At 49.7% G+C, this 24,357-nt stretch overlaps 2 protein-coding genes across 5 annotated transcripts in view; one reads left to right on the top strand and one right to left on the bottom strand.

The window, feature by feature from the left end:
- KIAA0319L (KIAA0319 like) overlaps positions 1 to 9,765 on the bottom strand; it is a 105,914-nt gene extending 96,149 nt beyond the window's left edge. For 2 of the 4 annotated variants that reach the window (XM_061184499.1, XM_061184502.1), the window contains exons 1-2: positions 9,322 to 9,517; positions 6,155 to 6,321 (exon numbers count right to left, since the gene is read on the bottom strand). In XM_061184499.1, the coding sequence (XP_061040482.1) occupies positions 6,155 to 6,293 (139 nt within the window). In that variant the 5' untranslated portion in view covers positions 6,294 to 6,321; positions 9,322 to 9,517. Of the gene's footprint in view, positions 1 to 6,154; positions 6,322 to 9,321; positions 9,518 to 9,653 lie in introns of those variants that run through there. The other 2 variants (XM_061184501.1, XM_061184500.1) reach the window with 2 other exon arrangements.
- NCDN (neurochondrin) lies at positions 9,614 to 18,706 on the top strand. Its single transcript, XM_061184503.1, has 7 exons — positions 9,614 to 10,329; positions 11,199 to 11,339; positions 12,429 to 13,397; positions 14,380 to 14,621; positions 15,184 to 15,408; positions 15,796 to 15,938; positions 17,214 to 18,706. Exons 1-7 carry the CDS (start codon positions 10,297 to 10,299, stop codon positions 17,648 to 17,650), a joined length of 2,190 nt encoding a protein of 729 aa, XP_061040486.1. The 5' UTR covers positions 9,614 to 10,296; the 3' UTR covers positions 17,651 to 18,706.
- The last annotated feature ends 5,651 nt before the right edge of the window (positions 18,707 to 24,357 follow it).

Genomic DNA, 24,357 nt, shown 5'->3' with positions numbered 1-24,357 from the left:
GAAGAGAAAAAGGAGTATAGGATGCTTCAGGGATTTCTACCTAAGAATATGAGTAGAGGTGATCTTTGCACCGCTACAGGGAATAAAGGAGGAAGAGGGGTAAAAGATCGTGAGTTCAGTCTTGATATATTAAGTTGGAGGTAGCTGGGAGACATCCAGTTGGAGATGTGTGACATACAGGTGGCTATGTGGTCTGGGGCCCAGGAGAGAAGTGAATGAACACGTATAGACTTGGGAGTAGTGAGCACAAAGGTTACAATTATGGGAAAGAATGAGATTGCCCAGGGAGAGCGCACAAGTGCGAGAAAAGAAAGGGTAGAAACAGAACCCTGAAGAACAAAACATTTAAGGGACAAGCTGAGAAGGGAGTGAGGGAAGAATTAGAAAGTGCGATGCATCAGCTGTAAGGGAGAGCAAAGAAAAGCATGGTGTAACTTAAGGCAACTGAGGAAAGGGTATCAAGAAAGTAGTCAAAGGTGTCAAATGCAGCAGAGATGTTAAGTAAAGTAAAAAGTAAAGGTGTCAAGCTAGGGAGGTCACTGGTTACCTTGGTAAAAGCCAAGGTTTAGGCAGAAGCCAGACCTCACTGGATTCAGAAGAGGACAGAGGTGGGAGAATAGAGACAGCAAATGTGGTCTGCTCATTCAGAAAGCTTCCCTGGCTGGGAAGGCTAAGCCAGGAACCTGGCTAGAGGTCCCTCACAAAGAACAGTGCCTGGCTCAATAAATATTTGTTGAATGAATAAGCAATAATAATAAAAATACAACAAATAAATGATCTGTACCCATCTGGTTGTTTGACCAGTCCTTGTTTCTAACTGTATCAGTTTGTCTGTCTGCAAACTGGATATGTATTAGGCCCAAGCCAAGTTCCATTTCCTTCACGAAGCCTTCCCTGATTCTTCTAACCTTCAACAACCTCCTCTATGACAATCAAAAAACAGACACTAACAAGTGTTGGTGAGGACATGGAGAAACTGGAACCCTAATACATTGCTGGTGGAAATGTAAAATGGTGCAGCAGCTGTAGCAAACAAAAAGTTAAACAAAGAGTTACCATATGATCCAGCAATTCCACTCCTAGGTATAGATACAATGAAATATTATTCAGCTATGAAAAGGAATGAAGTACTGATACATGTTACAACATGAATGAATCTTGAAAACATTACCCTAAGTGAAAGAAGCTAGACATAAAAGGCCACATATTGTATGAATCCATTTATATTAAACGTCCAGAATAGGCAAATCCATAGAGTCCAAAAGTAGATTAGTGGTTTCCAGAAGCTAGGGGAGGGAGAAAGAGGGAATGACTGCTAATGGGTATGAGGTTTCTTTTAGGAGGTGAGTAAACTGTTCTGGAATTAAATAGTGGTATTATATCTCAATTAAAAAAATAAATAACCTCAGCTAATCTCTTACTACAGAACTCCTAAATTCTACCCATCTACTTAGCCCTACATCTACTGATTTGTATTGAGTAAAATTACTCTCTCCAGTGAGAGAGAGGTTCCTTGAAGACACAGAGCCTCATCAATTTTCTCCTGGACTAGTATTTCATTAGCTTCCTAACAGATATCCTTACCTCTAGCCCTGACCTCCCTCCCCTTTCCATCTTTCTCCCATCCCCACCATTACCATTCTTCCATATTCCAGCAAAAATGTTCTAGAAATTTACCAGTATTACTCTTCTGCTTAAACTTTTCAATAGCTCCCAATTTCCTAAGGCAATGCTCTCCAAAGTAGAGTTTTTGCTTACCAGAAGTGCACAAAACAAATCATTGGGATATGAAAAGAAAATATTAAAACTATTTATATTTGTTTTTGGCATCTCTCATAAACATAAGACATTAGTACAATGGTGCTTGTTATAATGTATAAACAAACATAAACTGGGGCACATCTTCAACTTTTTTTATGGATATAAGTACATAATCAAGAAAATTTGTAGACCATCTGCCTTAAAAGATTAAAATCAAAGCTTATTTCCATGGCATACAAGATCCTTCATCACCTGGCCACCATCTACCTCTTCAGGAGTTGCCATTCCAGCTTTGCTCTTCGTATTCCAGCAGCACTAAACTGTGTATAGAGTTTCCTTTATTTACCAAGCTTTTTCATAATTTTGTGCTTTTGTTCTTACAATCCCACTGCCTGGGAATACCCTTCGAATCCCTCAAATTCCACCTTCAAAATTCTGTTCAGGCATCAGCTTCTCTGGAGAGAATTCTTCAGTTCTCCCCCTTCATCTCTAAGCTAAATGCTTCTCTGGTTGCAGTAGCACTCAGGGCATGGTATCCCTCTATCTTTTCACTTACCACATCGTAGTATTTATACATCTAGCTCCCTCATTAAACTGGGAGTTCTTCCAGGGCAGGAATTGTGTTGTACTCATCTTTATTACCCTCGTGCTTAGCCCAGGACCAAACTCCTAATAAGTTCTCAAAAATTGGTTCTGAATTGGATACTTTTTCTCTGTACTCAAAATACTTATTAACTAACTCTGTAATCTATTTCCCAGAAGCAAGAGAATAACAGTAAAAGTTTTCATAGCCAATTGTTAGCTTCTGGAGTACATTAGCCTCAATGACTCTCCTTGGTTTAGGTTTCCAATGCTGGTTCCGGCCCTCTCCTGTGCATGCACATATATAACTCTTCAGATGCACACATTCTTTCTTTAGATGTTAAAATATTTGTGAATATTTTAATCAGATCTTGTTGTTCTCAAAGGCATTATGTCTCTTTAAAGTGCCTTCACATACCTCTGCCCCGATTGTGTTCATTTTAAGCTTTAACTCTCAAATGATAGATTGTGTTGATTTTAACGTTTAATTCTCAAAGGACAATTCCCTTATTGCTAACTTATTATTCAGTCAACAAACATTTTTATGGTGCATCTACTATATATCAAGCCCTTGGTACTTGCTAGGAATAGCTGGCGTGAGCAAAACAGGCAAAATCTCTGCTCTCAAGAAGCTGACAATCTATTACAGGAATTTCCAAATTCTTGGGGTCACTTCATGTTTTTCTCCAGATACTGATAATCCCCAGGTTCAAAATGCTATTTTAAGCCATGTAACAATAAAGTTAGACAGAAAAATAGTAATTCAATGGCTCACAAGGAAAACACAGAGCATCTTTTATCAAATTGTAATCACTGCTTCCTAGCAGTGCGCTCCAGCATTGAACCCAAAGCTGAAATAAAAAATAAGCCCACTATACATAAGTCAATGGGTACCTGGGGCTCTCCCAAAGATGGAGAAACTGCTAAGTGATAAACAGAAATGGGGATAATTGGAGAGCTGCTTTGTTTTGTTTAGTTTTTCAGGAATAATTTCTATAATCCATGAGCTAAAGACAACAGCAAACAATCAAGAATGTATTTTATCAGGGAAAACGTAAGAGCTCAGATAAAAACTGAACGAATTCATGAGTAGATAAATACTGACTCAGGCTACCAACAATAGGTTTTTGCTGCTATTGTTTTGTTGTTGCTTCTTCAGATAGGTTTTACCCCCCCTTATAAAAAGAGTTAACATGTACCCTGGAAAACACAGAAAAGTATAAAGAGATAATAATTCCACTACTCAAAAAAATATATAAACATTTAGTTATATATCTTGTTTCAGACTTTCTATTACATAAAAATATTTTTTTCTTTTCATAAAATTGACACCAATTTTGAATATGAATATGCAATTGTATATCATGCTTTTTCATGCTTAACATTGGGAGCATTTCCCATGTACTTGTTCTTCTAAAATGTGAATTTTTAAGTCAGGTAATATTCCACCATGTGGACATGCCATAATCTCACCACTCCTATTGTGGGGCAGGTTGTAGCAATGTTTTGCAACACAGAATAAATAAGTGTTGATGACTGCTCTCATTCACAACCATCTAAATATGTCCTTGAGGTAAATTCCTAAAGGGGGAATTACCAAGTCAAAGAATATGAACTTTTTAAGGATCTTGATTTATGCCAAAAAGTTCTCTGTTCAAACTCTCCAGCACAATAGGAGGGCAACCACATCACCCCTTGGCAGCACTAGATATTTTTACTTAGATTTTCAACAATATGATAGGTTAAAAAGGATTTCTCATCTTAATCTGCAGCTCTTCGGTTAGTAATGAGAATGAACATCTTTTTTTAATGTGTTATAAATCATTTTAATTTCTTATGATACTCTGCTTATGTCTCATTCATTTTTGCTATTAGGACACTGTGTTTTTTTAAAAATTGATGTAAAAGAGCTCTGATAAATTAAAATACATTAAAAAATCTGTCATGTGTTGCTTGCATGTTCCCTCAGTTTGAACACATATGGCTCTTGGTTCTTCCATGATAAAAGCTTCAAACTTTTCTAAAATGGAACTGGTACAGTCTAATTCCCATCAGAACCACTCCTACCAATACCACCTTTGCACCTTTATACTCAATCTGTTCCTTAGGGTGCTGTTTTGAAGCACCAGGCTCAAGGGATACTAAAGACTAGCCCAGTGAGACCACAGTACCATGTTTAACCAACTAGCTTGGCAAATACAGAAACACTCAGCAATGCTTCTTCCTCCCCTATACTCAGAATTCCTCAAATAACAAGCTCATCCTGGTTCAGGGCAAAAAAACTGTCTTTGGTCCTCCAAAAGATCACCTGTGGTTGGAAGGCAGCATAGCAAAAGAAAAAAAGCGTGAGCTCTAGAGTAGAAAAAGCTGCGTTTAGATTCCTGGCTCCGTCATGTTCTTGCTGTATGACCTTGGTCAAGTCATTTTGCCTCCCTGGGCCTCAATTTCCTAAGTACAAAATAAAACTATTTGTTTTCAGGTTATCATAAGGATTAAATGAAACATGTAATGTTTACAACCAGGGGTCTGGTATATGGTAGGTGCACTTCAAAAAGTGTGATTTTCCTACTCTGATGGTGCTAAATCAGTTACTTATTTAATTCAAATGATCTTACATAAAATGTTGGCTTGAAATAGTTAGCTGTCCCAGCAAAGCAATCATCTGGGTAAAAAACATTTAGGTCAGCTTTCTGTCAACTGCAATTTCCACTGCTATAATTATGCAATCATCAATCACCACTGCAAAACAACAAAAACCCCAAAGCTGATGTTACTGAAATTGTTAAATACAGTAATTACTTGATTCTCAAGATCACGGCCACCAACTGCTTTTGGAAAGCAACAGAAACTTTTCTAATTATGGGGGCAAAAGACGGATTAGTTGTCCCAGACAGTGGTCTCTACAACAGAAGTCTTCTGGTCATTGCCCAGAACAGTAACATACTGAGAAGTCATTCTCAAATTGCTGTTTCCTCACATTCCATACTCTGAAAGGAACAATGTCAACAAAAGAACCAAAAGAAAAAAAAAGACAGAAAAAAAGGATATTCTTTGAGATTTAGCCTTTGTGGCACTTTTTCCTGGCAAGACGTAATAGGCTGGTGAAATAATCTCTAGGAGGAAAGCATACTTTATAAAATCTATCAGCATAACCCCATGCTACGGAAGAAGCAAGGAACACATTCTCCTTCTAAGTATAGAGTGTAGATTCCTTCAGGAAAGGAAAGAAAGCAAAGTATCACTTATGTTCCGAGAACTGTACTACACGCTTTAATTATATTATGTTTTAAATCAAGTTATGAGGTAGGTCTTATGTTTCCTTACAGACAACAGGTAACTTGCTCAATGTTTTATAGTTATTAAGTGGAAAGAAACATCCAGCTCCAGGACCCAGGTCCTTCTAACTTTGAAACCTTTTTCTTTTCATTACATCTTCATCAAATCTCAAAATGACCATGCCAATTCTCCTTTATGAGAAATAACCCAGGGACTTCCCTGGCGGTCCAGTGGTTAAGACTCCATGCTTCCTCTGCACGGGGCACGGGTTCGATCCCTGGTGGGGGAACTAAGGATCCCACATGCCGAGTGGCAGCGGCCAAAAAAAGAAAGAGAGAGAAAGAACCCAATTTAAATTTTGGTTTAAAACAAAACAGACAAATAAACCCAACAAACTAAGTGTCCACCTAAAGGATGACCACTTCTGTCAATTAGCAGGTTGCTTTTCTGGCTCCTACTAGTCTTTAAAATGAACTGAAAGACTCACACTGAGTACCCTTTTTTAAAAATCTTAAATATATAAAGAAAATGGTACCTGTTGACAGCCACAGAGCACTGAAGCAGAAGCAAATATAAAACAGGTACAAGCTTCTCAACCACTTCACAGATGTCTGCCAACAAAATCCTGATAAAATCCAAGAAGCACGGCTTGGCTTGATTCCCAGCTTCTCCATGGCCTTCCAGACAGGCAGAACCAGTCCACTAGAAAGACAGAAAAAGAAGAAATTATATGCCAAGTAATTAATAATTGATTCCTCGAAATGCAGAGTGCTAGAGAGTGTGACAGATTAGGGAAAAGGGAAGTTTCAAGTTTGTCTTTCACTGCTCATACCTGCCTATAAATTTCAAAGCTGAGCTTTGGCGTAGCCTATAATTATCAGGATAAAAACATAGCCAGGAATATGAAATGAATCCACTGTAAAACTGAAACACTTTATATTCCATATTTTCTATTCTAACAGTTAATCGTCTATGTGGAACAATGGAAAGCATACCAGACTGAAAAAAAAGATCTGAATTTCAGTTCCAGTTCTGCTACTAACAGCTTTGTGACTTTATACAAATGCACTTTCTTACCTATGAAAAGAAGAGTTTGGAGCATCAGAGGTAAACTAATCTGAAGGCTTTTCTAGCCATGTTTTTAAAAAATTTTAATGTGATTGTCTTTAGGCAGGGCAGGCACTCTCCAGTTTGCTACTGTCCCCACCACTCTTATCTTTAAAATCTATCCAGTTTACACTTTGATGTCACCTCCCTGATCCTTAGTATCATTAGCAATTCCTGACTTAAATTCATATATCCATTCAACAAGTATTTACACAGCCCCTATTTTGTACTAGGCATTGTGCTGGCTACTCTATAATCCAGAGACCGAATGATTTAGGTCCCTTCCAGAAGAAAAAATGACTTTCCATCAGTTTCTTCTCTTACACAACTTCCCTATATTGTATAAATTATTATATAAATCTTGGCAGTATTACGAGGGTTGACTGAGTTCTGAAGAAGCAATTTAAAAATCTTCTGTCCCGGACTTCCCTGGCAGCACAGTGGTTAAGAATCCGCCTGCCAATGCAGCGGACATGGGTTCGAGCCCTGGTCTGGGAAGATCCCACATGCCACGGAGCAACTAAGCCTGTGTGCCACAACTACTGAGCCTGAGTGCCACAACTACTGAAGCCCGCGCGCCTAGAGCACGTGCTCCGCAACAAGAGAAGCCACCGCAATGAAGACTAGCCCCCCCGCTCGCCGCAACTAGAGAAAGCCCATGCGCAGGAACGAAGACCCAAGGCAGCCAAAAATAAATAAATAAATAAATAAAAATAAAAATAAAAATCTTCTGTCCTAAATATGCACCTGTCATCCACATCTGGAAAATGGCACAGACTGACAACCCCAGCCCCAGCCAGCACTGTATGGGTTGGATATCAATACTGATTAATACCAGGAAATAGACAAACACACACAGAACTGCAAAACTAAGGTACAGCCCACCCAAGAAAAAGCTTTCACTGAGCCTTAAGCAGCTGAAGGACTTCATCTTTCTCATTCACTTCCATCCATTCTTATTTCTAGCGGTTTGTCATTGTACGTTAGGGAGCAGGGGGCAGAAAGGAAGTGTGCAGGTCAGACACATGCTCAAAAGATTATGAAATGGAGCCTAAGTTAGAAAGTATATCCAGCAACTTTTCTAGCCTCCCAAGATGGAATGAGTGTGCATATGTGCGTGTGTGTGTGCGCGTGTGTGCGTATGAACCTTACCCAACACATTTCTGCCTACCACAAAAGGATTTTAAATTCAAGGTGACTCAACACCTGTCATCAGTAGTGTGGCAGGTGGGCGACAGAAGCATCAAAGAAATGAATAGGTTTTGAAATGGGAGTAATAAACACCACTGGATTAGCAGGCTGATTAGAAGGGCAATGTCTCACAAACCATGCATGAGAGAGAGGCAGTTATTTTCATGTGAACTCCCAAGCAGTCATTCCTCTGAAACCTACAATTGCCTAAGGGCACAAATCACTGCTAGGGTCCAGTCAAAGGCTTGCTGACCAGAGGCAGGAACAACACCACATCAACAAGATCCAAATGGCTTGTTATAGAATCAAAGGGAAACAGCCCAGGGAGAGAACACACACCCCCACAATACTTGACAAATGAAAATCTAGAAAAGCTTGCAAGAGTTCTGGCATTTAGGGCGTTACAAGTACACCCGAAATAAAAGCACTCTCTGTTGCAGCAGCTGTTCAGACAGAGCAAGGGGTAATGTTTACTTAATGCTTCAGGTTGATGGGGGATGTATCAGAGTTCAGTCTGTCAGCTGCATATGTGGAACTCCATTTATGTACCCAGAGATAAGATATGTTTGAACAACGACAGAGCACGTCTGAAAGAGCCTATTCAGCTGGTATGAGTAATTAAGAGTAAAGCTCTTAAAAAAAAAAAAAAAGTCTCAGATATTTGGGAAAGTTACAGAACACACTGCCATGAATAGCTTTGCTTATATTTGCAGACACTGTTTTCCAAATAGCTGGAAAAATGAACAGATTGTTCTGGGAGGTCGTGTTTCCAATTTGTTCCTAGCTTCCAGTCTGTTCATCAGATAAGAAAGCACAAGGAGAGTCAGCTAATACTCTTCACCAACTGCATCTATCATCGATTGCGCACAACCACGGTGAGAGGAAAGAAAGCAAAGCTTTCCTGGAATCTCGCCTGAGGTCTTTTCTCTTGACTTCCTTTATTTCACCTTTGTGCTCACTGCAGCCACCACAGGACCCCTCGGTAGGGCATAATTTCCAAGTCCTGAATAAGGCAGGTTTCGCATCGTAATTTACACGTAGTGCTCAGCCCCGCCCCCCTTATTCAGCATCAACTTGCTGTCTTGGTGGGGAGAACAAACACCAGAGACTGAAGCTAGGGGCCAGGGAGGAAGAAGGCCAGCAGCGTCTCGCGGCCGGTCTGTCTGTCTGGGGATGGAGGGAGCCGCAAGACCAGGCCCGGGCCCGAAAGAAGCGGGGTTCAGCCTGAGACTCGAGCTCCGCACCTGCAAAGCCAGAAGCAGCTGGCTGCCCTAGCCGGGCCAGGAGCGCCACCTCCGGGTCCCAACACCCGGCCAGCGCACCCCCAGAAACAGCCCGTCCCGCTTGCCCCTCCCCTGAGCTCGTGGTCCTCGGCCCGGCAGCCAGCCGCCCCCGGCCACCTACCGGGGCTCAGGGCCACAAAGCGGGGCCCCGGCTCTCGGCGGCCTCCGCCTCCTCCCGGTCCATGGGGTCGGGGTCCCAACCTTCGCTCCCCTCACCCGGGGGAGGAGGAAAAGGAAGAAGGCAATGCGGACTCCCCACCCGGACAGCTCACTCTCGCTTCAGCCTCCCTGGACAGCGACGGCGGCCGGAAACGCCGCCCCCTCCCACCTCCCGGACTCAACCCGGAAACACACTCTTCATGCTAAACAAGCCCTCCTGTCCCCCCGGAAGCTCAATTCCAGCCGCGAGCCCGAGGGGGAGGAGGGGTAGTGCTGGGGGGTAGAACTACGCACGAGCGAAGGAACCTGGGTCCCCAGGCTGTCGCCTCCCGCTCTCCAGAAGCGGTCTGCACCTTCGCCCGCCCTGCGCGAGCCCCAGGCCCCAGACTCGGGCAATACCCACAAGCAAGATGGCGGCAACGGCAGCACCCCCTACGGCTTAGCGCCCAGCTGTGCCATTGGCTAGAGCCTGGAGTGAGGCCGCCGCGGATTGGTCGAGAGTGCTGCGGGGGTGGGGGTGGAGCTGCAGCAGCCTGGAGCCGGGAGTGGGCAACGCGGCGTGAGCAGCGGCCCCAGGCTCCCGGAGCATCGCGCTCGGAGAAGACTTCGCCGCTCGGGGCCGCAGCCTGGTGAGCTCAGCCCCCTTCAAGCCCTCCCTTACATCCCAGCCGGGGCCACTCCGAGCCGGCGCCTATCGATGCCGACAGACCCCGGGGACCCTATCGCGACTCCATCGCGCCATATCGCGACATCATCGTGCCTTGTCGAGACTCCATTTTGCCACAGCCCTTCTCAATATATAGCTATATCTTTTTAAAAAATTTGCCCTGTCATCTTTGGGGGCTGTCCCATGTCGTGATTTTGCCGTGATCTCTCCGTGACATAACCGCGCCATCGTGAAGTGTGATCTCATCGCCGCCCTGTCGTGACTTCATCAATGTCGTGTTGTGACCTGGCTGCGGCGGGACAGGTGGTGACCGTCAGGAACCCTCCTTCCCTTCTCATCTCCCCATCTCAGCAGCCCGTCTTCGATTATCCGGCTTTTGGAGTCTCCGTTGTCCTGGGAGCTACCCGGGACCCCTTCTTGCTTCTCCAGCCCCTGCCGGCGTCCACAGGCTGGTAGCCGGGCAGGGAGGGTGAGGAGAGGGAGCGCAAGGGGTTAATTCTGCTGCTGCTTCTGCTGCTCTGCTGCTGCAGCTTCTGCCCGAGGGAGGGAAAGGAGAGGAGGCAAGGAGCCTGCGGGGGCGACTGAGAGCCCTGGCTGGAGGGATGGGGTCTCCAGAGGGCCCTCTGAGCTTTCCCTGGTCAGCACCTTGCTTCCTCACTTCTGCTGAAGCTTGTCTCCTGTCTCTCCTGAAGAAGGGAGGGGAAAGGAAACCTAGGATGCCCTTTTCCCTCATGCCAGCCTGAGTCCGGATAATCGAACTTCACCCGTGTATGTCTCCATTCCTCCCTGTCTGTCCTCACCACTCCCTCCCTGTACGCCTGGTGGAGGGAAACAACACCTGGCCTCTGGTGCCAGGGAGCAGCTGAGCAGTGGGGCCAGCCCCCTCCCACCCCCAGGAGATTGGTGAGGAGAGCTGTCCAGCTGAGCAGCAGGATACATGGTCCTTCTTTCCCACTTTCTGGAGGTGACCTTGGACCAGGGTCCCTTCTTCATCCCTAAGGACTTGAGGGTCCAGCCCCTTAAAGGGGCTCCCCCAAGGGAGGTCAGTCCTGAGGAGTCCATCCCTCCTGATCCTCCCCTCCCTCTGTGCTAATCCCTCCCTCCCTCCCTCCTCCACTCCCACCCCCACCCCTCCTCTGCAGAGGGATGCTCAGTCCCTCTTGTGTTCACAGTTGGGCAAGGCGGGCATCATGGCCTCGGATTGCGAGCCAGCTCTGAACCAGGCAGAGGGCCGAAACCCCACCCTGGAGCGCTACCTGGGAGCCCTCCGTGAGGCCAAGAATGACAGCGAGCAGTTTGCAGCCCTGCTGCTAGTAAGGAACGGACTGACAGTTGGGAGGTGGGAAGCGCTGGGTGGTTGGGCTCCCTAGGAATGGGGTCAACAAGTCCCCAAGGATATATAGGTGGTGCTGGTAACCCTGGAGGCACCAAAGAAGGCCCAAGGCACCTACCTGTGGACTCATTTTTGCTCCCCTGAGTATGGGAGCAAAGGGGAGAATGGGGGTGAATAAAGCTTGTGGCCCTAGGAGCCTTGGAGGAAGCTGAGTGGGTCTGCTCTCTGGGGCGTCCCAGAGCAGATGGGAGCTGACTCATAGGGTTACAGCAGCAGGTAGTAACTAGTGCAGAATACCTGAGGGCTGGGGATGTTTGTTCTGGAGGTGGAGAGAGTAGCAGGACTGGAAGTGACTGGGAAGGGGTCCTAGGGGATGGCCAGGATGGGTATGTAGGTTGCGGGTGAAGGATCTGGTTCGGGGCTTAGCCCTGGAGGAACCCAAGCTGGGGACAGCAGAACAGGAGCTGCAGTGCTGGGAAAGGGGGGGGGGTGAAGGGAGGAGGGAGTACAGCCTGCTTGTTTGCCATGGCAACAGGGAGAAGGCTCCAGAGTCAAGGGCTCACACTGCAGCAGAGGAGGTGTTTAGGTGAAATGTAAGGGGAAATGTTTTGACAGGCAGAGCAGGGAGACACAAGAGCCATTTCCCCTGAGAAGGTGGCGGGAATGGATCAGAGACTTCTCTGGAGAGAGCAATTAGGGAGGGACCCCAAATCCTTGGAGAATTTTAAACACTGAGTTCTAAGCCTCTTCCAACTCAGGATGTGGGCATCTAGCTTAGACATCAGGAAGAACTTCCCAACTAACCAGGTAATGAAACGGTAGAATGAGTAGTTGAGGAGGACCTGACCTCCCTTCCACAGGGATCACAGATGAGGGATCCCAGAGGTCACACCTGTCTGCCTCTGGGGAGAAGGAAGGAGCTGGATGAAGTGATCTCTGGGAGACCTCCTGACCCCAGAGTGAATCTTGTTATATAACCTAGTCCTGCTAATGGTCAACCCCCAGAGTGCAAGGGACAGTCTTTGCCACCCCTTCCTTTCATCCTGCTGATAGCACATACCTCCCTTAGGTGACCAAGGCAGTCAAAGCAGGTGACATCGATGCCAAAACTAGGCGGCGGATCTTTGATGCTGTCGGCTTCACCTTCCCCAATCGTCTCCTGACTACCAAGGAGGCGCCGGATGGCTGCCCCGACCATGTTCTCCGGGCCTTGGGTGTGGCCCTGCTGGCCTGCTTCTGCAGTGACCCTGAACTAGCCGCCCATCCCCAGGTCCTGAACAAGATCCCCATCCTTAGCACCTTCCTCACAGCCCGGGGGGACCCTGACGATGCTGCCCGCCGTTCCATGATTGATGACACCTACCAGTGCCTGACAGCTGTGGCAGGCACACCTCGTGGGCCCCGACACCTCATTGCCGGTGGCACCGTGTCTGCCCTGTGTCAGGCATACCTGGGGCATGGCTATGGCTTTGACCAGGCCCTGGCACTCCTGGTGGGGCTGTTGGCCGCTGCTGAGACACAGTGCTGGAAAGAGGGGGAGCCTGACCTGCTGGCTGTTTTGCGGGGCCTCAGCGAAGATTTCCAGAAAGCCGAGGATGCCAGTAAGTTTGAGCTCTGCCAGCTGCTGCCCCTCTTTCTGCCCCCAACAACTGTGCCCTCTGAATGCCTCCGGGATCTGCAGGCCGGGCTGGCACGCATCCTGGGCAGCAAGCTGAGCTCCTGGCAGCGCAACCCAGCACTGAAGCTGGCAGCCCGCCTGGCGCACGCCTGCGGCTCCGACTGGATCCCAGCGGGCAACTCCGGGAGCAAGTTCCTGGCCCTGCTGGTGAATCTGGCATGCGTGGAGGTGCGGCTGGCACTGGAGGAGACAGGCACAGAGGTGAAAGAGGATGTGGTGACCGCTTGCTATGCCCTCATGGAGTTGGGGATCCAGGAATGCACCCGCTGTGAGCAGTCACTGCTTAAGGAGCCGCAGAAGGTGCAGCTTGTGAGCGTCATGAAGGAGGCCATCGGGGCTGTCATCCACTACCTGCAGCAGGTGAGGGTGCAGTGCCCCACCTGAGGGGGCCCAGTGTGGGAGGGGGAGTCAGAAGGCAAGGGAAAGGGGGAAGTGAAACCCCGAACCTGGGTATATGGGGAGACAGAGAAGACGCACCTACCTACCTACGGAGGGCTGATCCTGCGGCACTCCAGGGAGTAGTGTGTGGCCAAGCCTCCCTCTCCCTCCCTGAGCCTCCACACAAGCACCATACCACACGCCATATGTGCACTCCCATCACAGTACACACACGCGCACACACAACACAGAAACCTCCTACTCACAACCCTCCCCCCAGTCCACACACACGAGAGTGAAGCAGTCTGTTCTGTTCAGTCTCCAGCATGGCCTTACACGCATACACATACAAACTTGTCACAGTACAGGGAAAAGGAGCGGGGCTGCCTGCTTCCAGTCCTCCGTGGAGGGTCTGCCAACTCCATTTGATCACCTGCCCCAACATCCCCTCCTCCCTCCTGCCTGAGAGTCCAGCTTGCCTGTCCTGCAGGGGTTCCCTCAGAACTCCGGTCTCTTTAGTAGCCTGCTCCAGCCGCATACCCCACACACCGTGCCAAGCTCCCATTGTCTCATTCTTTCTGATTTAGCCCAAAGTGGGGCTTCTCTCCTGGCCTCCCACCCCAGGTCAGAGCCACTGTAGAGGGAGTGTTTTCTTAGCTTTGGACCTGTGGGTCTCCTTCTAGCCTTGAGATGCTTTAGAGGCTGAGTCCCAGCAAGTGCAGGGGCATCTTGTCTAAAGTCCAGCTCCCTCAGCAGGCGTGCCCTGAGGGCCTGCTCTGTGCCAGCCCCCCGTTGAGTGTGTCCCAACCATGCGCTGGCTTCTGGGTACACAGGGCCTGCCTTTGCAGGGCTCACAGGCCAGAATTCCCTTCTACTTGTGTTATTCCTAGACTGGCCGGCGTGCTGGCCAGGCAGGGGAGGTTCTCTGGTCCTGCTCCATCTCAGGGGAGTCCTTTGGCAACAGGTGGGGCCAGAGAAGCAGAAGGAGCCCTTTGTGTTTGCTTCCGTGCGGATCCTGGGTGCCTGGCTGGCCGAAGAAACCTCATCCCTGCGCAAGGAGGTCTGCCAGCTGCTGCCCTTCCTCGTCCGCTATGCCAAGACCCTCTACGAGGAGGCCGAGGAGGCCAATGACCTCTCCCAGCAGGTGGCCACCTTGGCCATCTCCCCCACCACCCCAGGGCCCACCTGGCCAGGGGATGCTCTCCGGTGAGTTTGTAGTTATGGTCTGTTCAGCCAGAATGTGCTAAAGGAGTAACACAGGGATACCTCCTCTCTCCCCAAACGGGGCTGTGCTGGGCTTCCTGACGGGGGCATGAGATTTAGTAGTATTTCTGTTTGTCGGGGGTGGGGTGAGGGGTTGTTCCCTCAGGACACCTGGGCTTCCTAGTCTCACTTGCCAACCCCAGGTTACTCTGTAAACAGAGAACTGCTATTGAGCATCGACTGCCTGCCAGGCATTTTACTGTACCCTTTACCATTTTGATCTCATTTGGTCCACGCAGCAAATCTAGGACAGAAGTCTCATCCACATCTTCAGGATGAGGAAACTGAGGCTCCAGGAGGTTAAAGTAACTTGCCCACACTCACAGCCCAAGTTTGAGCCCAGGCCTGTGCAACTCCGAAGCTTGTGCTCTTTCTGCAGTGCCTACAAAGATGTGTTCTCCTTCTCCCCTACTTCCCTTTCTCTTAGATGGGGTGCCCCTCCAAAATGGAATCCTGGTGCCTTCATTTCTCCCCACACACATCTGTCCCTTCTACCCCCCCCCAGGCTCCTCCTGCCCGGCTGGTGCCACCTGACGGTCGAAGATGGGCCCCGGGAGATCCTGATCAAGGAGGGGGCCCCCTCACTTCTGTGCAAGTATTTCCTGCAGCAGTGGGAACTCACGTCCCCTGGCCATGACACCTCAGTGCTGCCCGACAGCGTGGAGATCAGCCTGCAGACCTGCTGTCACATCTTCCTCAACCTCGTGGTCACTGCACCGGGGCTGATCAAGTGAGGCCGGGGAGGAATTGGAGGAAGCAGGGGTCCTGCTCAAACTTGCCCCAAATCTCAGTCTCCTACTTTGCTTCCCTGTGCCCATGGGTTCCTATTAGTGTTAGAGTGAAAGGGTCTCAGAATGGAGAGAGAGCCACCCCACACAGGGATTTGGTATATGTGGAAGCCCTCTGGGCATGTATGTCTACCTGCTCCAGCCATAACCCAGTCTCTGCTCCCCAGATGCCACGGATGGGGCCCAAAGTTAACTGTTCACCCTGCTGCCTAATTTCTTGCCAAACCCTGGCCTGGTAAAGCTGGGAGCCCAGCATCCCAGGTTTCCACAGGGCTTGGTCTGGCTCTACTAATCTCCCGCCTCCCATCTTTCACTCCCTTTCTCCCCAGGCGAGATGCCTGCTTCACTTCTCTAATGAACACTCTGATGGCGTCACTGCCCGCACTAGTACAGCAGCAGGGGAGGCTGCTTCTGGCTGCCAATGTGGCCACCCTGGGCCTCCTCATGGCCCGGCTCCTTAGCACCTCTCCAGGTAAGCCCTGGGGACCCAGTCCTAACAGATGGAAGCAGAAGACCTGGGTGGACCTGCTATGTTCTGGGCATAAGTCATCATTTTCTGAAAATGGTTTTACAGAATTTTCCAGTCAAGGAAATCTCTGAAGTGCACCTCCCTCCCCTGCCCCACCCCACCCTTCTTCCCCAAATGATAACATTTTCTTCCTTCTGAAGCCTTTTAAGGCAAGGTCTGGTGGGTGTAAGTACAGGCCCGCTCCAAGGCACAGGCATAAGCACCTGGAATCCCCAGCAGCCCAAGGAATCTGAATTCTGTGTTTTCAAGGTGGAGCCGCCCCCTCCTAGGCCTTGAGTCAGAAACATGACTTTTCTCCATTGAGGTTTTTCTGTGCTCGGCACCGCACCTCCCTCGTGACAGGCTTCAGTGCTCCTGTGCACTTACCTTCCCCACCTCCCACCTCACTCTGGCTGCATGCGGTGGGTAGGGGCATCCACTTCAGCCCCCTGCCAGCCCTCTGTGTCTCCCACTTTGGCCGTGGGTGTCTGCTTGGGTCCCTCTGTCCCTGCCTGTTCCCTGTACCCCATCTGTCAGGTTGGAGGAGCTGCACAGATGCCTGGGAACAGGGTGTAATGAGCCTGTACCCTCAGCTGCCTCTGTTCCCTGTGCAGGGGGGCCCCAGTAGGGTACCTGGCAGCTGGAAGGGGAGCACGTCCCAGTAGACCAGGAGCTCCCCCCCTCCCTCTAGCCCCTGAGCTCCCTCAGATCCAGGCTGCATCTCCACAGCCCCTGAGTAGAGCCACAGTGCTGGTTCACCCACAAATGCCACCAGGTTAGCCTAACAACCTCGGGAAAGCATCTGCAGTGCAGGAGGCGAACCCCTGCAGGCAGGCGAGCCAAGCCTGGACCCCAGCCCATGGTCCCCTCTGGCACCCTCTTCTGGCCTGAGAATCAAATTGCTGCACCTTCCTCAGCCTATAAAGTGCTAGGCCCAGCGGAAGCTCCCGTCACTACTCAGACTACAGGAGGGTCCAACCACGAGTTAGTGTCCCAAGATTATTACATTTCATTCTCACGACAGAGTTCTAAGATTAGCACTATTGGCCCCATTTTACTAGTGAAGAAACAAGACCCAGAAAAGTGAATTAACCAAGGTCACACACTGAAGTCAGAGGTAGGGTTTGAACGCAGGCAGGCTGATTCCAGGCTATGCTTTGGCTCCTGAGTGTGCCCACCAGGAAGGGAAGGGGCTGGTGAGGCAGCCGGTTCATGCCCCCCTCCCTCCTTGCCTTCCAGCTCTTCAGGGAACACCAGCATCCCGAGGTTTCTTCGCAGCTGCCATCCTCTTCCTGTCGCAATCCCACGTAGCACGGGCCACACCTGGCTCAGACCAGGCGGTGCTGACCCTGTCCCCCGACTACGAGGGCATCTGGGCGGATCTACAGGAGCTCTGGTTCCTGGGCATGCAGGCCTTCACAGGCTGTGTGCCCCTGCTGCCCTGGCTGGCCCCCGCCGCCCTGCGCTCCCGCTGGCCACAGGAGCTGCTCCAGCTGCTGGGCAGCGTCAGCCCCAACTCTGTCAAGCCTGAAATGGTAGCCGCCTATCAGGGTGTCCTGGTTGAGTTGGCACGGGCCAACCGGCTGTGCCGGGAGGCCATGAGGCTGCAGGCAGGCGAGGAGACGGCCAGCCACTACCACATGGCCGCCCTGGAGCAATGCCTGGCAGAGCCCTGAGGGGGCATCCACTGGGGACAGAGCCGGGGGCGGGCGGCAAGGGAAGGGGGGGAGGAGGCATCTCCCCTGAAGCCCCCAAATTGGACCCTCTCCCCCAACTTCCCCCCCAAACATCCCAGCTTTCTGGCTTTTCCGAGGGTAAGGGCATGGTGCCCATCCTTCAAGTGTAAGGAACTGCGTCACGCCCCCTGGGCCCGCTCAGGGGCAGGGATTGGCTTGGAAATCATCATGGCTGTCCCCGCCAGGCCGGGGGAGGTTGGAGCAGCCCGCAGGGAGGGGGGCACTAGGTGTCATTGTGCCCTATGTCTGGCTCCCTCACAGGAGGGAGGCCCCCAGATGGGACAGGGCTGGCAGGAGCTGGCTGCTTCAGCCCATGTGCCCTGCCGGCCAGGGCGTGGGCTCCCCTAGACTGGTGCCCCTCTGGACTTCCAGGTCCACGTCCTTTAAATTGGCCACTTGGTTCTTGCACTTGGCCCCCTTGGGCAGAGAGCAGGCTCAGGCCCTTGACATCACAGTTCTTCCTATCAACTTCAGTGACCCAGGGTCTGAACTGCCCCAGCCTTCCAGAGCAACCTGGGGCAGACAGCCCTGGTGGGGGGGTCGGGAAACCTCCTTCCGCCTGAGCTTCCTTGAGGGGACCCAGGAGCCCTTGGATCCTGGTCTCTAAGCTTTTGTGTTGTGTTGCAGCAGAGTGACAGTGAGGGTTGGGGAGTTATTTATTTTGCCTGCCCTTATCCCTGCTTGGACACCTGAGCATCTGATCCCTGTCCCCTTGGTGCCGTCTGGCCTGGCTGGAGCCAGGAACCGGAGGGATGCTTTCCCAGAATCCGCATGTTTCCCTAGTGACCGCACCCCATCGCCATCGTGGTGCCTGGCTTTAACTCCCACCCCTGCTTGTGATTCCTCTCTGCAGGGAGACGCGACTGGCGGCTCCAGCAGGGACTACCTTTCTTATGAACCTGATCCCTTGCTTCCCTCTCCCCTTCCCTCCCCCAGTGCGTTCAGTGATCGCCCAGTTCAAAGCTGTGCACATGTGGACACTCAATAAATGTTCATTGGTGACAAGATGGCTCCCGTGTGGTTTGTCCTGCACCTTCTTCCTTCCAGGCCCCAGCAGCTCACAGCACACATGCCCTGCGAAACACACTTCACAAGTGTGATCTCATTCAGAGATGACAAGAATCCAATCCTCCCAAGAATCCAATGAAGCAAGCGTCATCCTGATTCTCCAGGTGAAGAAACTCAAGCATGGGTAGGTGATTTGTTCAAGGTGTTACAGCCAGTACGTGCCAGAGTCAAGACTCCATGTGGGCCATCCAACTTCTCAGCCCACACCCTTCAGTGCCAGATCAGGTGGCAAACTCATATGTTGATGTGGCGAGGCCTCTGCGGGGGCTCTTGTGCTCCTGTGTACAAATGAAGTTCTGCCCCTCCATGTCAGCAGATTGTGGCCAAGTAGCACTGCCACATCCTCCAATGTTTAAAAGGAAGTCAGAAATCTTAGTGTTTATGTGAAATCTGATTTTGAGTGTTGATATTTTTAATTAACTCAGTACTACCCCAACAGAACATCTGCAGGCCAAACGTGACTTTCAGGCAACCAGCTGTTTACTTCTGTTCTATGCCAAGTGAGAAGGGAAAGGGTCTGAGAGCTTCGGCGGAGACTGGACCCAAGTACCCACTGCCTCACCAGGCCTGAACCAAAGCTGTAAGTCTGGAGCCAGACCAGCCTCTGGCCCACGTTCTGCAGACTCTTTTCCACCTAGGCCCTCAAGCCTACAAGCATTGGTTGAGCACATCCTAAGTGCCTACCTGTGGTTGGCTATGCATAGACAGGAACATTCATTTATCTATTGGATGTACTGGAAGTCATGTCCTTGGCATGGAGTCCCTGAAATCCCTGAAAAATATGCCTGGTGTGCCAGGCTAAGCAGTTTGGATGTGGGGTCATGCTCAGACTGTGGATTTTTGAGCAGGTTGAACGTGATCCATTTGCATTTTAGAAAGATGACTTCGGCTGCAACAGGGATGACTGAGTCAGGGAGCTCGGAGAGGAAGTGGTAAGTCTGAATTGAGCCAGTGGCGGTGAGGGTGGAGAAAGTATAGGTCAGAGTTAGCTAATTGGGCTTGGTGATTAATTGGAAGTGAAGAGGGATAAAGAGGGAAGGATGACTCCCAGGTTCCTGATCTGGGCCAGTGACTGGATAGTGGGGCCATTCACTGTCACAGGGAACACTGAGAGAAAAACAGGTTTGTGTAAAATATAAGCTCATTTTGGTAAATGGTGAATGCGTATAGCTTATATCCAGGAGGAAGTCGCTCTCTGCAGTCTGGAGCTCAGAGAGAGGCCTGGGCAAGTGACAGATTTAGGAGTTGTCAGTATAGGGGGTCCTTAAAGTCATGGAAGTGACTGAGATCATCTGGGGAAGTGAAAAGAGAAGAGAAGGGCCCCATAGCCAAAGGCAACTACCCTTGGTCCTTGCTCTCAAAGTACTCTCCCTTGTGCGGTGGGGAGGAAAAACCCTGCATAAAGCCTCAAAATGCAAGGCAGACTGAGCTCTGTACTTCGGTGAGGGATGGTCAGAGAGTTCCCGGCTCTGGAATGGGGAGGGGACTAGGCTAGCAGTGTAAGACCAAGTTTGCTCCTGGTAATTCAGCAGCAAGGGAGAAAGGGGGACCTGAGCTGCAGTTGTGAGATCTAACCACGAGGTGGCGCCTCAGCATCTCCTTGTGCCTGATTTCCCCCACCCTGCAAACAGCCCGGCCCAGAGCAGAAGGTTGTCTAAGGCTGGGAGGAGGGTGGCTGTGTCAACAATAAAGGAGGCCGGCCTGAGTCTTTTCTTAACATAAAGTCCAAATGCAAACTCAGGGCTTCCCTGGTGGCACAGTGGTTAAGAACCCGCCTGCCAATGCAGGGTACACGTGTTCGAGCCCTGGTTCAGGAAGATCCCACATACCGCGGAGCAACTAAGCCCGAGTGCCACAACTACTGAGCCTGTGCTCTAGAGCCCGCGAGCCACAACTACTGAGCCCACGTGCCACAACTACTGAGACCCGCGTGCCTAGAGCCCATGCTCTGCAACACGAGAAGCCACCACAATGAGAAGCCTGTGCACTGCAATGAAGAGTAGCCCCCGCTCGCCGCAACTAGAGAAAGCCCGCGCGCAGCAACAAAGACCCAATGCAGCCAAAAATAAAATTAATTAATTAAAAAAAAAACCCCAAAACAAATGCAAACTCACTTTTTGAAAAGAGAGGGAAAGATTTGAGCCTGGGAGAAGAGCAGTAGGGCAAGTATGCCAAATGGGAGCCCATGTATGTTTGAACATACGTACCTATGTGTCAATATATGTCCTGTGTTCCCATGTGTCCCATAAGTGTCTCTGTGCCCTCTGTGTCCAGGAGTGTCTGCACATGTACCCCTGTGCACATTCCAGGGCTCCACATGTGTGCGTGTGTTCCAGAGAGTGGGCAACCAACAATGCCCACCTCCATGCCTCAGAAAGTGAGGAGCCCCTTGGTCCTGAGCAAGAAGGGCAATAGAGTCTGCAACCACAGGACCCGGAAGCTTGAGGAGCCCCCAAAGCAGCAGCAGACCATACAGAACATCCATCTCCCTAGTAGCCATAAGCGAAATCATTCATTTATCAGGTGACTTCCCCAGATTATACCTGGGTTCTATGTCTAGCTACCCAGGGTCATGTTCACATGCAGGCTTCCTAAAGGATCCCTCAGTAGGCTGAGGGATTCATAAACTCATTCATTCATTCGTCATTTATTTAATAAGCGTTTGCTGAGCACCTGCCATGTACCAAGCCCAGCGCTAGACTAGACATATTTTCTCTTTCTCCTTTCATCTTCTTCTTGTGAACTGGTTCATGAGGCAGGAAAGGAAGATTAGGTTCAGCTGCAAGGAGCCTAAAATGCTGGTTACGGTGTTTAAAATCTTTTTCCCCAAAGATGAGCCATGAGGAGCCGCAGGAGAGTTTTCAGTCAGGAGGTAACATGGTCCAGTCATTTTTGTGGAAGAAGAGATATGAATGAAAGCAGGAGACCATTTGGGGGTGGGGGGTTGTTGCAATGGTCTAGGCAGTGGTTCTCAGACTTGACTTTGCTTCTGAGCCACCTTACAGGCAATGGCTGGGCCCCACTCCCAGAGTTACTGATTCAGTGGGTCTGGGTGGGGTCCACGAACTGGCAAGTTCTTCTAACAAGTTCCCAGATGTTGTAGGTGATGCTGGTCCAGGGACCACACTTCGAGAACTACTGGTCTATGAGGAAGAGTATGGTAGTTTAAGATGCTGACAGAGGATGGAGAGAGATGTTTAAGGATTAGAAATGACAACACTCTATGAGGATTAGCTTATGGAGGTGAGGGAAAGGACAGAGGCTGGGATGGCTCTTCTTAATTGAAGGATGGTGGTGCCATTTAAAGAACTATAGAACACAGGAGGAGAGGCAGGCTGGGGTTGGTGGTGGGGGCAGAGGAAATGTTGAGTTCAGTTTGGGCCTTGGAAAGTCTCAGATGGCTGCAACAAGGTGTCTGGAGGAAATATCCAGCTGGCAATTGCATCTATGGGTCTGGATTTTTGGTGAGAGATACAGACTGGAGATAACAAGGTTGGGAGATAACAGCAGACAGGTAGTCATTAAAGTCTTGAGAGGGGATGAACTCACTAGTGAAGAGTGTAGATAGGAAGAAAAGGCAGAAGCTGCAACTCTGGGAATGAATAACTGACTTTAAGGATGTGGGTGAAAAGAGGGGAGATAGAAAAGGAAACTGAGGGACTTCCCTGATGGTCCAGTGGTTGAGAATCCACCTTCCAATGCAGGGGACGTGAGTTCGATCCCTGGTCGGGGAACTAAGATCCCACATGCTGCAGGGCAACTAAGCCCATGCTCCACAACTATTGAGCCTGCGCGCTCTGGAGCCCACGCCACAACTAGAGAGAAGCCCGCGTGCCTCAACGAAGATCCCACATGCCACAACTAAGACCCAAAGCAGCCAAATAAATAAATAAATTTTTTTTAAAAAAAGAAAGAAAAGAAGACTGAGAAATGGTCAGATTAGAAAGGAGGAGAAAGAAGCAAGAAGAGGTTGTCTTAAGCTGCAGGGAAGTAGGGTGAGGAAACCCAAGGAAGTCACTGGGCAGGCAGCTCTTCCTGTCATTCTGGCCTTCCCAAGCCTACTGGAGAGAGCAGGAGAGCCCCAGAGCTAGGCACAGGCATCATCAGCCTCGCTGCTCCTGGACGTCTCCCAGAGGGGTCCACCGACCTGCATGCATTCACTGTCACACATACACCAGTCCTGGAGCCTGATGTCTAATGTCCTGTGGCTGAAGTTGAGGGTCGGGGGAAGAGGGGTCTCACCATTGACTCACATATCCACACATATAGACACACACACACACACAAACATACTCTTGACCTCTGATCTGTCCTAGGCATGAAGTTGCAGAGCTGCCCAATTTTGCTTCGTTTACCACCCTAGCTGGTGGTTCCACCTTCTGGAAAGTTCTTAGTGATGAAACCTTGCCTGCTTCTAGCCTCCTCATTCCCCCAAAGCCTCCCAGGCTGAGATGACCCAGACCTGAGCTCTGCACCTGCCGTGTGCCTTCTGGGATGCCCTCCTCAAGTCTCTTCCACATACCTCCCATGGGTTAATGGTGTCACCTCTATCTCCCTTTCTCCTCTAATTTAGCTCAATATTTTTACCTTTACTTTCTCATCTTCCACTTCATTAGAAAGGGGCCTAAGAAAACATCTCGTCTTCTTTTCCTTCCCATACCTTTTTTTTTTAAATAATTAAAAAAAAAATTTTGGCTATGCCGCATGGCGTGTGGGATCTTAGTTCCCTGGCCAGTGATTGAACCCACGCCCCTTGCATTGGAAGCACACAGTCTTAACCACTGGACCGCCAGGGAAGTCCCCCTCCCATACTTTTTTTTTTTTTTTTTTTAAATGAGGATCTTGAATCAGATGCGTATGTTTGATTTATTTATTTATTTATTTATTTTGGCTGTGTTGGGTCTTCGTTTCTGTGCGAGGGCTTTCTCTAGTTGTGGCAAGCGGGGGCCACTCTTCATCGCGATGCACGGGCCTCTCACTATCGCGGCCTCTCTTGTTGCGGAGCACAGGCTCCAGACGCGCAGGCTCAGTAGTTGTGGCTCACGGGCCTAGTTGCTCTGCGGCATGTGGGATCTTCCCAGGTCAGGGCTCGAACCCGTGTCCCCTGCATTAGCAGGCAGATTCTCAACCACTGCGCCACCAGGGAAGCCCCCCTTCCCATACTTTTTTATTGTTATTGTTGAAGTTGCAGAAACTGAGGTCAGAGAGGAAAAAGGTCTTGCCCAGAATCACACAGTCCATCGGAGTCAGGACTAAATTCTAGGCACCTGAGTCTAAGGCAATATAGAATAGTAATTCTGAACCCAGAAAGAGGCTAGAGGCAGACTACCCCAGCTCTGCCACTTAACTAGCACCTTGATCTTGGGAAAGTCATGTCACCTCTCTGTGTCTCACTTTTCTCAACTGAGAATGAGGGTGATAAGGGTTTCTATCTCATAGGGCTGTTGTGAGAGTTAAATAACTCAATACTCATCAAGTACTTAGCATAGAGTCTGGCACACTCTGTAATGTTTGCTGTGATTATTTCTACTCTGCCCTGGTCTGAGCCTCTTCCTTTTTTTAATTTTTATTTTTATTAC

This window comes from Eubalaena glacialis, chromosome 3 (assembly GCF_028564815.1).
Source record: "Eubalaena glacialis isolate mEubGla1 chromosome 3, mEubGla1.1.hap2.+ XY, whole genome shotgun sequence".
NCBI classification, from domain to species: Eukaryota; Metazoa; Chordata; class Mammalia; order Artiodactyla; family Balaenidae; genus Eubalaena; species Eubalaena glacialis.
Note: the sequence above shows the minus strand (reverse complement) of the source record. Positions and strands in the feature narration are given on the sequence as shown.

Bases quoted from the DNA above. Each gene is read 5' to 3' on its own strand.
- NCDN (XM_061184503.1), top strand. From the start codon at position 10,297: ATGTCGTGTTGTGACCTGGCTGCGGCGGGACAG. The intron at 10,330-11,198 runs GTGGTGACCGTC...TTGTGTTCACAG, and splicing joins ACCTGGCTGCGGCGGGACAG to TTGGGCAAGGCGGGCATCAT. The intron at 14,622-15,183 runs GTGAGTTTGTAG...ACCCCCCCCCAG, and splicing joins TGGCCAGGGGATGCTCTCCG to GCTCCTCCTGCCCGGCTGGT.